This window comes from Phasianus colchicus, chromosome 27, assembly GCF_987193195.1.
Source record: "Phasianus colchicus chromosome 27, bPhaCol1.hap1.1, whole genome shotgun sequence".
Lineage (NCBI taxonomy): Eukaryota > Metazoa > Chordata > Aves > Galliformes > Phasianidae > Phasianus > Phasianus colchicus.
In genome coordinates this window covers 3406650-3422186 of record NC_143462.1, presented here as the reverse complement: position 1 = coordinate 3422186, position 15537 = coordinate 3406650, and the positions used below count along the sequence as shown (strand labels likewise).

General features: G+C 42.9%; 1 protein-coding gene across 3 annotated transcripts in view; it reads left to right on the top strand.

The window, feature by feature from the left end:
* KCNU1 (potassium calcium-activated channel subfamily U member 1) overlaps positions 1 to 15537 on the top strand; it is a 72844-nt gene that overhangs the window by 26356 nt on the left and 30951 nt on the right. Inside the window, exons 1-12 of one of the 3 annotated variants that reach the window (XM_031602221.2) lie at positions 4891 to 5071; positions 6651 to 6767; positions 7274 to 7335; positions 9065 to 9155; positions 9901 to 10012; positions 10607 to 10682; positions 11489 to 11564; positions 11903 to 12073; positions 12486 to 12577; positions 13166 to 13276; positions 14117 to 14222; positions 15263 to 15345. In XM_031602221.2, the coding sequence (XP_031458081.2) occupies positions 4910 to 5071; positions 6651 to 6767; positions 7274 to 7335; positions 9065 to 9155; positions 9901 to 10012; positions 10607 to 10682; positions 11489 to 11564; positions 11903 to 12073; positions 12486 to 12577; positions 13166 to 13276; positions 14117 to 14222; positions 15263 to 15345 (1259 nt within the window). In that variant the 5' untranslated portion in view covers positions 4891 to 4909. Of the gene's footprint in view, positions 1 to 4890; positions 5072 to 5134; positions 5263 to 6650; positions 6768 to 7273; positions 7336 to 9064; positions 9156 to 9900; positions 10013 to 10606; positions 10683 to 11488; positions 11565 to 11902; positions 12074 to 12485; positions 12578 to 13165; positions 13277 to 14116; positions 14223 to 15262; positions 15346 to 15537 lie in introns of those variants that run through there. The other 2 variants (XM_090125788.1, XM_031602223.2) reach the window with 2 other exon arrangements.

Sequence of the window (15537 nt, the reverse complement as noted above, 5' to 3'; positions counted from 1 at the left end):
GGGGAGGTTTGGGCAGCATGGTTTTGATTCCACTCACCTTCACAACCCCTGCATGGTTTGGGGGAGGAAGAGAAATTCGTGTAATCCTCCTTTTGCTTCACCTCCATCTTTGCAAAATTGGGTTGTGCAATTTCCCTCCCACATAGGCATGCTGTGCAGTGAACACTGCAAATAACTGATGTGCTGTGGGACTGCAGAGATAAGGACTGGACCAACAGCGAGGGCCCAATTTATCCCTATGTGACCCATTTCAGACTCCTCCCTCACATCCTCCATCCTAATTCCCAGACTGTGCCCCATGGGGTCTGTTACACCTCAGGGTTGTATTGGAGAAGATCCTATCTTGCTATGTCCTTGGTTGCTGCTGAATATGTAGGTGTGGAGGCACTTCTTGCAGAGGGAGAACTGAAGGGCAGTTGATTTGCTTTATGCTGAAAGTAATTCACTACAATGCTCGTGTGCACAGCCACCAGAAAATGGCCGTGGCACAGCAGTGACTCAACCTCCAAACACCTTCCTGTGCTCTGGGTTGCTGCATGCAGTGTTTGGCAGCTTGGGGAGCAGAGCCTGGGGCTGTTCAGCATCTCCTGAGGTGCTCTGTGCCCATGGAGCTGGATGCAGAGTTGATTTGGAAGATGATCTGAGACTCCTCAGGGTATTGTGGCTACCAGCACACGAGTATGACTTCTTTGTGCAGCTGCCCCTATGGAGCTGCTTGCCCCCAGGCTTTGGGAGGCTTCCTCTGCAGGGCCTTTGGTGCTAAGCTGGCATTGCCCCTTAGGCACATGGGCATCTTTTATCCGAACAAATTTACTCAGGTTGGGGAGAACGTGGCCTCCAAATCAACAGCAATCAAACCGAATGTATAAGGCTTTTAAAAATTCTTCATTATCCTCAAGTGCCCTTCAGTAATGAATGCTGTGGGTAAGAAAGCTTTGAAGGCCAGTGGTGAGCTGAGCTTTGGGACTGATGGGCTGTGTTTGGATTCAGTGCTGGGGGAGAATGAGACAGGCCAGTGAGGCAAATGTGCCTTGAGACAGGCAGCTGAGAGTGCCAACAAAATGCAGAGGCTCCCACAATGCAAACCCTTGAACCTCTGTGCTATATAATAGGATCTTGGGTCCTATTGCTTGAAGTTTAAGGCACAGTGACTTTACATGTGGTGATGTGGAATGCTGTAGCAGAAATTGTATCTGGCTGCTTCAGACACCCTGTACTGACTGAGCTCATAGACATCATCTGTTAGAGCCTGAGAAACAGTGATGTCCACACAGCTCTGTGTTCCTGAAGACCAAGCAGGGCTGCATGTAACACTATGGGCATTTCAGCCTATAGAATCATCCTTGTCCAGAGAAAATGAGAAATGATTTCACTCATAAAACACGTTGTGTAAGTAAAGAGAATTCCTGTGCAGTATTTTCTTTGTGGGTATATTTGATCCCATGTCACGTGGAGTGTGTGTGTGCATTCATATTAGGCAGAATAATGGCCTTTCTGAGAAGATATTAGTGGATTATTTCACTCTTGCTGCAGGTGCCATTAAGATGAAAGGCCTTGGCTCTCTCATAGTCAATTTGTCTAATGATAATTAGACGAGCAGGTGATTTCCATTAAAGGGAAGTGACAGACTGTCCATTAGATATAGATACGTGTTTATTAAATTGGAAGCCCAGAGCAAGCAGCCTGGCTCACTTGCTTCCAAATTTTGGACTAATCTGTTTGATTTTGCACCTGGAAGGTTCAAAGAATAGTGAAACTGGGAGCCAAGCAGGGATGAGGACTGCAATGGGAAGGAGGCTGGGAGAATGCTGGCTGTGATGTGTTTCTTTATTTAATCTCTTAGCTTTCCTACCTAGACAGGCTCAGAAACAGAGAGAGAAAGAGATAACATAAGGATTTTACCTTTAAGCTCTTTGTTTCTTCCATGTGTGTATGTCTCTCCATAGCAGACAGATGAGCAACTTGTTCTGGTCTCCTTAATCCCAGTGTTCTGGGTCTGCTGGTAGCCAGCTGCTTCAGTGGAGATGTAAGCTCTCCACAGTGAACAATTATAGAGGTATCTACCCAAAGGAGACATTTATTTGTAATCCCTGCCAGCTATTGGTTTATGCTCTGAAGCAGCAGGATGTATCTTTATTTTAATCCAGTCTGATGTGCCTGTGGATGTTCTCATTACTCAGAAGTTAAATCCTTTCAGGCTGCGTCTCCCCAGTTTGGTGCCTCTTATCCTTCTTTCCTCTCAGTCAAACTGGTACACTTTATGATCAAGAACTTCCTTTCACAGGATCTAATGTAATAAGCTTACCACCCCCATCCACCCCCGTCAGCCAGATCTTCACTGGGATAGCAATTCAGGTTCTGGTGTCTGCACATCAAAGAGGATGCTGAAAAATTGGAAGGATTCATAAAAGAGCCATATAAATGATTCAAAGTCTAGGAAACATCTTTCTCCTGAAAGATATTAGGAGCTTGATCCATGCAGGCTATAGAAGAGGAAATAAAGAGGGGCTCCATCACAATGAAAACACAAATGCAAGGAAGGTGACTCCTGATAACAGATGGCTCCTCTAGCAGTAGATAAATAGACAGAGGGATTTGGCTGGAAGATCAGGAGAAGAATTTGCTGGGAAACTGGAGCCAGCATGAGAGCTGGAGGGAAGGTACACATTTCCAGGGGAAGTTTAAAATGTTAATTAACCCTTGGAAGGATTTATTCTCTTTTAAGAGATCTCTAATGCAGTCTGATGGAGAGCATTACTTGATTCTACTTTTATTCTACCGATTAGAGACGAAGCCAAGTGATACATCACTGTGAATGCTGCCTTTGGAGAGTGGCTGAGCACTGTGCAGACTCATTGCAGTGGTGTTCATGGAGCTGCAGAAAGGAGCTGGCTTAAATCACAGGCTTCTATGTCTGTAAAACCTGAAATCAGGTTCCTGCCAGCCAGCTTAATTCTTTTATGGCCTTTTCTCCCACAGTTTTCCTACCTGCAGTTATTGACAGCACTGGCGTGTAACCCTTGGGGAGGCAGGGCTGGAAATGCTTGTGTTCAGAGAGCACTCTGAATTCCAGGTGATTTTGGCACCAATAATGAACAACATGTGATGTCTCCTGATGAATTTCCATAATTTATCCCTAAACGTTTGCATCAGTGCAGGATGAACAACAGCTTAGTCAGATTAAAGAAAACAAGTCTGCTCGCTGTTGTGAGCTCCCTTTCCTGGCTTCTGCACCTCGCTGCAGACAGGGCAGTGTGTCAGTGCGTGCGAATAAATCGCTTCCTTCCTGCTGAGTGGCTGTGATTTGCTGATCTGTTTCTGCTCTGGGGACAGTCGGACTGAGAAATCAGCTGGGAGTTGTGGGCAGCACCACAAAATGGGCAGAGGCTGCCATCTGCAGTCAGAGCCGCCCTACAGCAGCAGGGGAAGGAAGGTAGAGAAGTGGAATCCTTCCTACCCCTTGACTTGAGGCATCCTGGAGCCTTAGATGAGGAACTGGTTGCAATTGTGTCGAGTTGGGCTCTGTGAAAACAGGGATGCTGACTGTCAGCTGTCAGACTGTCCCCAGGACCACCCTCTCCATTCAAAACATCCCACTGGCTAAAATCATTCATAGACTCCTCTGATGCTCAGCATGGGAGGAAAGGAAAGAAGAAGGCAGACGTTCAGCATTACTGTATTTATTAAAGGCTACAATAATACATCCTTTGCCTCCCAGCCAGCTATTTGCTGGGCTGTTATTTCACCATTCTTTTGCAATTTATTATTATTATTATTATTTTTTTTTCTGGGCACATTTTTTTTTTCCCCCAATTTAGGCAAAATCACCACTTCCCTACTCAGCTGTCCTGATTGCACGAAGAAGAGTCTGATTGCATTTATTCATCTGCACTTCTCATAAGATTTTAAAGCTCTTGGCTAGACCAAAAGAGCTTTTGAGGACATTCTGTTTCAACAGAAGTGGGGAAGGCACTGAGCGAACTGCTCACACCACAGCACTGGGGGTGGGATATCAAGGCCTCGTGGGGCAGGATGAGAGCTCTGGATTTTACAGAATGCTTTCAGTGCACAGCTTGCTGTGCTGCTCTCCTTTGTCTTTTCCTTTGTCCAAGGTTGCAGTGATGCTGGGAAGCAAATGGGTTTTACATATGGCCTTGCAAAGGTGGTTGGACTCCAAGGGAATGCTGCCACCTGTGGGTATGACACACACATCCATCCCAAGGTGATTGTATGCACAGTCTGGGAAACTTCGATGTTTCTTGTTCAAATTGTTCTGATTAATAAGTTTATTAAACCAGAAGAAGGAAGAAAGAGGGCCATCTAGTTAAAGACTGTAGGGAAAGGATCAGACTGTCCTTCATCACCAATAATTGGGGGGTAACCAGCAGGACAGCAAGCTAAATGCATCCTTTGTCTGAGTTATGTGGGCAATCTCGTGTTTATTCACTGTTTCTATCAAAGCTCTCATTATGACATCTACTCTTTCAATGCCAGGGCATCTTGCTTGTATTTATTTTTGAGCGGCATCCGGACTCTATCCAAAAGTGGAATGGAAATTCCCAGGAGAGAGCTGCAGTATGTCTGTGTTGCAGCTCGTGAAAGGAAGCGTGAAGTGGGGTCTGAATGGATGAGTCTTGAGTGCCATGTGTGAGACTTCACAGGTCTGGATAAGCAACTTATGTTTATACAGAGAGTCTGTGCATGAGCCAGCTCTGTAAACTGAGAGATTCCAGAGAGAAAAAGTATTACCTTGGTAATATCACTGCACAGACACAGTTCTAAATGGGAACCCCCATTCAGAAGCTCCCATTGTGGCTTTGGCCATCCCCAGACCTCAGCCTGAGCACTAGGGTTACTGCAGCATCACAAGAGTAGTGTGTGTTCTAGAAGGTCAGGACCAGAACATAACATGGCAGAATCTGGCCTCACCTGTGCACTGCATTTTCAGTTGGCTTTTATTTTTCCATCTCTTTCAATTTTCCTCGGAGGTCTGTTTACCATTCTGGCTTTCAGGTCAATTCGATGCATTTATAGATTCATCCTTAAGCAAATCTGGAGAAAAAAAGTGAAGGTAAAGCTGTCTTGGCTTATTTCATATGCTGTGTGTTGATGTGAGAATTGAAGAATTGCATTTGGTATGGAAGGAGTACTGGCTTGGAAAAGCTTTACCTCATGTCTTAGTGCACTGGACATGGCAAATTGAGTTGGGTTTGGGAGAACCCAATTGTACTGTTTTTATTTTCAAGAAGATTGCTTGAACAGGTTAGTGCCTTTGTGTATTACTCTTGTTCTCCTTATAAGAGGAGGGGGCAAGATGGTTTTTATCAGCGTAGCTATTGCTAGTTGCACAAACACACACAGAGAAAGCTCAGCTCCTGGATGCACAGATAAACACAGGTGCACACAGCACTAGAATGCTTGCTTTTTGATCACGACCACAATTACCTGCACTTGCATGCTCCTTCCATTTCTCAAACACACAAGTTTATTGTATGCAAATATACAGGAGGAATATATGTTTATGCTTTTCCACTCTGCATACTGGAAGTACTGGGAAAATTGCCCTAAGAAGCTGTTTTTCAGTACATTGGGATAGGTGTTTTCACATGTTTTGCACCAAGTAGACAAGAATGGGGTTAAGCATGCTGAAAAAAAATCCACCACCTGATCTTTTGGCCCTGTGTGCACTATGAAGCTTTAAGAAGGTATTAATAGAGGCTAACACCAGGATGTTCAAATGACACATCCAGGTCACTTATTTACCAAGTTACAGTGCCATTTGTAGGAATGAAGAGCTTTTTTCTTTGCCTGGCACTTCAAGCTGCCTCCAACAACTGTCACAGCCCATTTCTCTCCATCACTTCCAAGGGAGGACTCGATGTTCTCATCAGCTCACCCAGGTTGTATGGGCTGAAGATAAAGGGAACACCTGTGCTGCTGGCAACCAGAAAGCAGCTCTGTGTGCCAAAAAGTTAAATTAACCTGACTCTCTGTTGTTCTCTTGGCTGCTGGAGCAGAGGTGGGGTTTAGTACTTAAGTGTCAGCTCTTTGCAGACTCTGCTGCCTGGGAAACTGAGAAGAAGGGCCAGTGAAGTGTTTCCCATTACGAGCAATGTTTTTACTGGTACATGTTTACAGATTTTCTGTCATTGAATAATCTGTGTTTGTTATTTGTTACGGTTATCAATAACTGTGAGAAGACAGTGTTGTACTCAGAGCAGAAGCTGATCAGAATTAGTTGAAGCTATACCAGAAAAACGCAATCAAAACTGCATAAATGGGTTCACTGCTGGCATAAGATGGGAAAGGGGTGGGGAGAGTAGTGGAGAGGCACTATTGTCCTCTTCCTTTCAGGCTCGGGTTGTGAAGCAATCACTTCAAGCTGATGAAAATCAACGTTCACTGATGCAATTAATAAAATGATGGTGCAAGAGTGGTGGGAAGATGGCAGTGAATGCTTGCATAGAATGCCCTCTGAAGTCATGGGAGGAGATGGCATTCTGGTATGCTTAGCTGAAGGGGGACGTGCTCCTCTTGTTTCTTTCCTTCAATCACTTCAGATTTGTTGGTGGCTGGCTGTGTTTGCTTTAGCTGACTTAGGAAATTGTGTCTGGCACGGCCAAGGATGACAATCTTTGTTCCTCTGTTAGAGCAAAGAGGTCTGGTGGTCAAACAAAAGGAAACAAAGATCGGTCTACTACATAAGAATCTTCTCTACACGGATGCAGATGATGCTATCAGCCCAAACCTACAGTGGACGTGTTTTGGTGAGTAGAGCAATTAGCACAGGGCTCCTCTTCCAAGGCACTGATGGATGTGTGCCCTTCTGGACTTGCAGTTCACTTGGTCTAGTTCAACTTCTTCCACTTACAAACTGTATTTGGTCTGGAAGATGACTCAGAAAGTCCTTCTAAGGAGACCATGTATATCCCAATTTGGTGAATGAGTCACACGTGTGGATTCCATGGCATTTCACAGGGACAACCAGGCCACTGGAGTTGCATGGGAACCATTGGGTCAGCTGCACACAGCCCTCAGCAGTAGCAAATCAATGTGATAACCTGGGTTTGTGTTGGTTGAGATCTTGGTTGGTCGTGAGCAGGCCTCACTAAAACGCCCTTCTTGGAATTGTTGTAGAATGCAGGTAATTGAATTGTGTTCCTTCTGCTTTTCTGTAAGTCACAGACAGGCAATAAAAGAGGTGTTTTAGATGGAATCTGTATTACTACCAGAATAAGCCTCATAACATCCTTTTTAATACGTGTGTTTTCAGATGATCCTGGTGTTTCTTCTGAACATTGGCACGCTCATCATTTATTTTATTGATCTTACTGAGTAAGTACATCACTGATGTTTATCCCAAAAGCTTATTTAAACAAATAGTAGAAAACCCGAGCTGGTGTGTTTTCTTAGAGCTGTTTTCTGGCCACAGGTATTAGATGGTGGAGCCCATGGGTGCTGTTATGTATCTTTCTGTCACAGCTGTTCAGGTGTTGCTATGTGTAGTTCTTTGTCTATGCCTTCAAGCCTGGATTTTCAGAAGAGCTGTGAGACTGTGTCCTACAGCTGGAAACAGGCTTTGAAAATGGTCCCAAACCCATTTTGAAACAGACATTTTCAAAATATTCAAAGCCCAGCTGTTCCTATTGCAATATTTAGGGAATGCTAAGCTTTTAATAAAGCTCATCACGCTCTACCCAAAGCTCGTTTGAACATCCAGCCATCTATGTTTGGTACCCAAATGGGAATGGAGCTCTTCCCTAAAGTCTAGATTTCTGTAAACAATTTGATGGGAGTAAAATAACAAAACTTGTCTAAGAAAGCACATCATTTCTTCTACCAATCTTCACCTAAATGCATACATCTTATAGAACGTGCTTAGGGGTGAAAAGATATTAATGTGTAAAACCCTTTGATTGATTTAATTTGCCAGAGCATTGTTCTCAGTGCTTTGCTTGGATGGGGAAAATAAAATGGAATCATAAAATGAAATAAATAAAATATAAAAGCTGTGGAGCACTCGAAGCTGAATTCAATCAGCAGGGGTAAACCTGAGAAACAGAATTATACATCAAGAGCAATCCAATATTGTGCTCAGTCCCAAGGCATTATAAATCTGACGAACAGCTAGGAATGGCTTCAGAAGGGAAACAGTTTATTTTTTGAGGAATAAACAGGCAGTTAATCCTTTCACACGGATTTCTTTCCACAAATAGCATTGCACCTGTAGGTGAGAGTAGGCACTCACCTGGGCTGACCTATGGGACTCATTTCCTTAACTGTGTTTCTGCTTTTCAAATCTTCCCTGCATGGAGGAGGAAGAGGGGTCTCAAAGGGGCTCGATGGATGCATGTATGATTGCCTTCCTATGGCAGGCAGTGTCACTGTGTGCACTCAGGCCAATATCCCTTGCTGGACCAGGTGATGCTGGTGGGAGAAGCTCATCCCCTCAGCTTTCCACTGCCAGCTTTTACTCCTGATGTCAGCCTACACCAACGACATGCTCTATGAACCTCTTCTGTGCAAGGTCATTGGGCTGGACTAGACATTTAAGTGGGCAGTATGAGCAAACCTGACAGACTTGCTGGAAACCCTTTGGTGCTGCTTCAGCTGCTCCCTTGGCAGATAGAACTCCATGTTCAGCAGCGGTTGGGTGAGAAATCACTGCAGGAGCTCCCAAGTTTTGCTGACTAAGTGGAATACAAACGAGTAAAGCAGTCCACGTGAGAAAGGTGAAAGGGTTTTGCTGGAAAACAGGAGGTTTTTTTTACTTAAACACTCTATGAATATGTGAAATCCAAACTTTCCAATGAGTTTGCATGGTAGATAAATAACGTAGTTTGAACATGCTCACTAAAGCTAACAAAAAACCCGCTCCTACCATTCCATAACCCAGCGAGGAAGTGGGAATTTAGATTACACAAAATTGTGAACGTGATGAAATTCTGCTTTACTATTTCATAATCAAAATATGAGCTCAAACCAAATGTTGCTGTATACCCAATGCACTGTTTTCTCTTTTCACCCTTCGTTCCACTGGCTGTGACATTGGCTTTCTCCTCAGAGCAGAGCAATTCCATTTCTCCTTTCCAGACAGAGTCATTTATGTGGATAAATTCTTCAATGCTTTCTTCGTCTTTTACTTTGGATTACGGGTAAGTGCCCTGCATGGGAAAGATGAGTTACAAACTCTATTACCTGTGTGGACAGAGATGCTCTGTAATGTAATGTTGGATTGCTTTAGCTTAATTCAGAGCCGCTCTGTTTGTTTTTTTTTTCACCTTCTCTTATAATTATGTTCTCCCCTTGGAATCTTATTTTCAGCATTTCTGCAGCATCTCCCAGCTCACACATTAGCCATGTCTGTGTCCATGTCTTTAGAGCACTGAATCCATTGGTCAGGTCTCTCTTCAGCCTCTCTTGGGCAAACCATGTAGCTGTGTACCGTGTTAAGATGCCATTAGTTACATCAATGTAGAATACATTTTGATTGTAGTTTTGGACAGTAGAATTTTTAGCCAAGTCAACAGAAAATGGGATTTTCTCTTTTATAGCTGAGGGTGTGGTGTTGACCTGTCCTGAGCTTTCATGATTCGTTCTTACTGATGCAGCAGTATAGAGAGAAAGGCAGCTTAGAAGAAAAGATGAAAGGGACAGATGAGAAAGGGAAAAAGCATTGCTATACCTCTGGGTTCAACCCATCATTGTGCTCTCAGGGCTCCAGCTCAGGACTTTCAGAAGCAAAATAGGAATGTCAAGTTGGTGTCCACAGCAGACAGAGTTAGACAGGAGGAAGTACACTGCAAAAATGGATTACTGCCTCAGGGGTCTCCTTTTTTGCTCTGATGAAGCCAAAGATCACACACAGAACTGATGCTCTTTGATCTGATTCATCTTCAGTTTGTGGCGGCTGATGACAAACTGAGGTTTTGGCTTGAGCTGAATTCTCTCGTGGATTTTTTCACCATCCCTCCAGTGTTTGTTTCTTCTGTCTTAAGGAAGAGTTGCTTGGGTAAGTTAAGGCTTGGTGATCCCACTTTCCTTACTTGTTCTGCATCCTACACAGAGACTCCTTTCAAATCTGGTTTGACGTGGGGAGGTTTAACTGCCCATCTGTTCTTTCATTGTTCCAAACTCTTCCTTGGGAGCAAAATTATTCCTTATTGCTATTAAAAAAGCCTTTAATTTTGTGGGACTTCTAAATTACCAAACTCTGCCTCTATTCTGTCTGTGTGGCTTTGAGAGTCTCAGCAATCTCTGTGCCTGACCAACAGGATGAGGAGCCACCCAGAGGGGATGTAACTGTGGTACCCTGATTTCTGTGAATGGCTTTCTTGCATACTTAGGGCCAGTAATCCAGTTGACCTCTATGTCACTTAAGCCTTCAGGTTACAGCTCAGACAAACCACATTTCTTAATTTTTCTCATAATTCAAAGCTCCTTCGAGGACATAAATGGAAATCCAGTGTTATAAGGGCTCTGAATGCAGAACATTATCCCCTCTTGCTAGGTTTGACGAATTGTTGAGCGTATCTGAACATGTGGAGATGCTCCACTTGTATAGATGGGTTTATTTTTTCTCGTGGGCTTTCCTGCTTTTCTGCAGGTCTGCGTTTTTTGAGAGCACTGAGGTTGTTGGATCTTCCCCGCATCCTGCAGATCCTCAGGATCACCAAGGATAAGTGAGTTAAAGCCCTGCTGGGTACCCTCCAAAGCCCATCCTCCTCCTTGCTGTCTGTGCTTTAGCTGGGTTGGGTAACAAAGGGGGAAAGTGTTGCATATAGGAGGAAAGGCTGACCGTCAGTAATCTTACACTGGAAATAACAAAAATATTTACAACCATGGGCTCAGTGAAATTCTTGGAGGGAGGATGGAGATAAGGGGAAGTCATAAATCAAGACATCTTAAAGGTTTTGAAGACAGATGAATGTGAAAAATGGTATTGTCTGCCATGTTGCCCTGTGATAGAAAGGGCTTGGATGTAAGGAGACTTTTTCTGACTCTAAATCCTTCCTGTAGAATTTACTGTTACTAAAGAATACTTCATTGAGCAGTGCTGTAGGAAGCTTTCACAGAATGGCCAGGGTTGGAAGGGACCTCAAGGATCATGAATCTCCAATCCCCTGCCACACGCAGGGCCACCAACCTCCACATTTAATGCTAGACCAGGATGCTCAGTGCCCTATCCAACCTGGCCTTGAACACCTCCAGGGATGGATGGGGCATCCACAGACTCTCTGGGCAGCTGTTCCAGCACCTCACTGCTCTCATAGAAAAGAATTTTCCCCTGAAATCCAACCTAAATCTCCCCTCCCTCAACTTCAAACCATTTCCCCTTGTCCTGCAGTTATCAACCCTTTCCAAGAGTTGATTCCCCTCCCCTCTTTAGGCTCCCTTTAGGTATTGAAATGCTGCAATGAGGATTAAACCAAAGCTTTAACCATTGCCAGCGCTGTGTTACATGTTTATTCTGTCTTCCCATCTCCAGTTACTCCATCAAGCTCTCCAAGCTCTTTGCTGTGTTTATCAGCACGTGGCTCACAGCTGCAGGATTTATTCACTTGGTATGTATGATCAGCTGAAAGTCTTTCCTTGTCACCTTAAATCAGTATGGCCATGCAAGCTTTGGGTTTCTGTTTTCTGTAATGAACACAGTGTTCTCTTTGGAGAGAGAGAGAACAGATTTGTTGTACAAGAGAGCATGACTTATGCCAGCATAGTTGACTTGCATGTGTTGCCAGATTTGGTAGCACTGATGCAGCACCACTCCCTTCTGTGGTAATAGATCACTCCACAATTAAAAAAAATAGTGCAGTTTTTTAATCAAATAGTTTTAGATGGGAGATGGATTCGAACCAAAACTCCTCTAAACTTCTTTCTCCCCTTTATCTTCCCTGGACAGGTAGAAAACAATGGAGATCCATGGGTCCAGCCTGTAAATTCCCAGCCCATCACCTATTTCAAGTGCATGTACCTCGTCATGGTGACAATGTCCACCGTTGGTTATGGTGATATTGTGGTTCAAACAGCCTTGGGTCGAGCCTTCATTTTTTTCTTCATTATTGGTGGTTTGGTGAGAAATCTATTTTTCTTTTCTGAAAATGGCAGCTGGGGGCAGGGAATGAAACGGGGCTGTCAGCAAAGCTTTGAGGGCTTCCAGGTACGGATTAGGCATCAATGAGCAAAAACAGCTTTGACTTTAAGTCCTTACTGGCATGGCTATAGAGTAATTTCCTAAGAGCTGGCAGGGCTTCTGGTATGCTTTTCTTCCTGGCTAGAGCCAAAATACTGGGCAAGATGAATCCAAGTCTATCACCAGCATAAATCCATTGTCACTGAGTTATACATCCCTGCCAGCAGCTTTTAGGAATCCAAAGTAAATTTGTAGCTGTTGTTCCACGTAATATAATTCTCTTGAATTAATTTATCATGATTAGGAGATACAGAATTGGCTCTAAGGAAGATGGTGTTTCTTGATGCCTTAGGTCCTGTTTGCAAATTTCATTCCTGAAGTTTTGGAAATTGCTCAAAACCATAAAAGTTACAAATCCTCCTACAAAGTGATGAGTGGGAAAAAGTAAGTATGGTGACTCCTTGGAAAATAAAACCCAGCCCTCTTTCTAGATTGGGAACTTGCTCATAAGAAATTCCTATAGTAGCTTAAATCAAATCCTGGAACTTACTCTCCATTGTTCTTTACCTCAAATGCATCCAAATAAACCTCCTCAGCAGTGTTCATTAGGGTAGGTTTGGTTTTCAAAGGAAGAGAAAATGTGGATGACATGGCAGCAGCCTCACTTAGAGATTGAGGAGATCTATCTCCTTTTTAGCTATCAGTGCAATGTGTTTGTTTTTGTTGTTGTTTTTCCTTCACCACTTACAGAACCAGAAAGATTAGGTACAATTTTTAGATCTCATACAGTCCCTTTTATGACTTTTCACTCATCAAATCTCCACCATTCACCACTTCTTAGCAAAGTTCTCCTTTCCAAAATAACTCCTGAAGTCTGTATCCACAATGGGTGAAATTATCTTCAGACCAAAGATACAAACCCTGTGTTTCTGCTTCATGGATGTGTTTAATGTACTACAAGCAGATTGTGTCAGATATGCTACAACCACTGCTGTTTTCCAAGTGTCAAATCTTCCTTGGTTCTTCCTGTAGCTATATTGTTGTCTGTGGCAATGTCACTCTGAAGAGCGTTACTACTTTCCTGCAAGACTTTTTGCTTCAGGACAAAGGGAATATTTGCACAGAGATCCTTTTTCTGGGAGAGTAAGTATTCGTATTTCTTTGAGTTATTCCTCTTTGACATCCTGATCTCTCAGGGGAAAGGTGGGAGGTCTGACATTAAAGGAAGGCAACGTTATGTAGTTGATTACCTGATGATCAAAACAAATTAGAACAACAACAGAGAGGATGGCCAATAATAAAGACTAATGACTAGAGTCTAAAGCTGGGCAAACTCAGGCTGGAAACAAGGCGTACATTTGCAAAAGTGAGGTGATTAATAATTACTGAAATAAATCATTAGAGAATGGGGGGGGTTTTCTAACCCATCTTTCAACCAAGGCTGGTTGCCTTCCTATGAGATTTGCTTCGTTGCTGAGATCAATGCACAACGTGAGCTTTAACAATACATCATAGAAGAGAATGTTACCAAAGTTCCCGGGTGAAATACAGTTTGTATACACTGGGTAGGGAAATAACACTTGAGTTGGAGAGAAAGTTGAAGATCAGCAGTTCCATTTGAGCACAGAATGCAGAATGAAGCCCTGGGAAGTGTCATTTCCTGACTCTGTGCAGTAACAGTGAGCCGTACAATTACAGACACTCATGAAAAATTAATAGCAATAGCAGAAGACAGAAAAAAAAAAAAAAAAAAAAAATCCAGGAAACATTTTCACGACTGTTAAGTTTTATAAAAGCTTGTTTTCATTAAAATCTAAACTATGCGCTTTGGCTGAGCTGCCAAAATCCCTGTAGCTTCTCTTTTAAACAGTAAGCAGTTACGGCAAATGGCTTCTCTGAGAAATGGAGAACTGCAGAGCATATAATTATGAGAGATTGATGGATTTTTTTTTTTTCTTTCTTGTTGTTGTTTATACTGAATAGGTCTCTTCCCAGTCTGGAGCTGGAAGCTGTGTTCAAATGCTATTCACCCTACACCTCTTTCTTTCATGGCTCCGCGCTGAACTCTGAAGATCTGAAAAGAGTTCGGGTAAGAACTTCTGTATCTTTTGCCCTTTCTTGTAGATGTGTCAGTCTTGTCAAAATCTTGTCCCTTATGAAAGGATGCATCGGCTGCTTTTGCTCAATTCATGTTGTGATTTACACTTCAAGCAGCTCCATTTACTGCAGTGGTACCTTTTGCATACCAATATAACACTCCTGGGAACTGAAGATGAGAGAATCGGGCATAGCAGACTTTTCAGACTAAAAGTATTTCAAGTGCTGAACAGTGAAAAATAAAGGCAAAGCCAAACCGATCAACTGGTTTTAAAGCAGAGATATTTTGGGGGACAGCATTTCTGGAAATAGGATCTAAATTATTGCAATAGCCCTTAGTTACCTTTTCTTGCATTGTGTTTGAGTTGCATTCGTGAACATCCAGGGAAAAGGCCTCACGTTTTGAGATGTTGAAGAGTCAGTAAAATATTCCAATAGAAGCGAGAGGAATGGATTTGGCATAAAGAAAAAAAAAATGAAGCCAACATAAAAAAAAAAAAAACCCACAATTGGCTTTAATTATACTGTGGTTTTTGGTGGTTAGTAACCTGAAATTCAGTGGTGGATCTCCATCCATTTCCCAGGAGACTATAAGAACTCTACCATAAATGGAACTATTTTTTTTTTGTTATCAGTTTCTCCATAGATCCCAAATATTAATTAGATGGCAGAGCCAGATTTCTTCTGACGTGCCCAAATATTGACCCTTGGAAATGCTTCAGTTGGGCTTTGCTAAGGAAGAACACAGCTCTGCTGTCTGGCTTTTGTAACCTCTTCTAGGAAGATGTTAACCCAAGAAACCGTAAATTTCATGTGTTCCAGCACTTGGAAAATACAAACATGCATTACACACTGCGTGTTTGATTGGAGCTGTGTCACTGCTGAAACATTCTGGCATGTGTACAGCTCCAAAGCAGTAGGATCACGATGACCTTATGCAAGCCTTTAACTAAAGACACATGCCACTGTTGGAGATTGTTGTACTTCATATGGGATTAAACCCTGATTTAACTTTTCTCCTGTGGGATACAGATGGAGTCTGCAAATGCTTGTCTCATTCTAGCAGATGTTTGCACTCCAGAACCCTATGCTGAAGACATTTCCAATATCATGAGGTAGGATGAGATACTCCAGTGCTTTCATTCTCTGTCTGATTGATATTAACAGTGACACGGATAGTGCAGCTGGCAGCAGAGCATATTTGTCCCATCAAGTTTTTTTTTGTTTTGTTTTTTCTGTCAGGAGAACTCTGAAAGCCAACTGACTGCTTTCTGCTATGATTTTATCAGATGCTTTGAAGGGCTAAG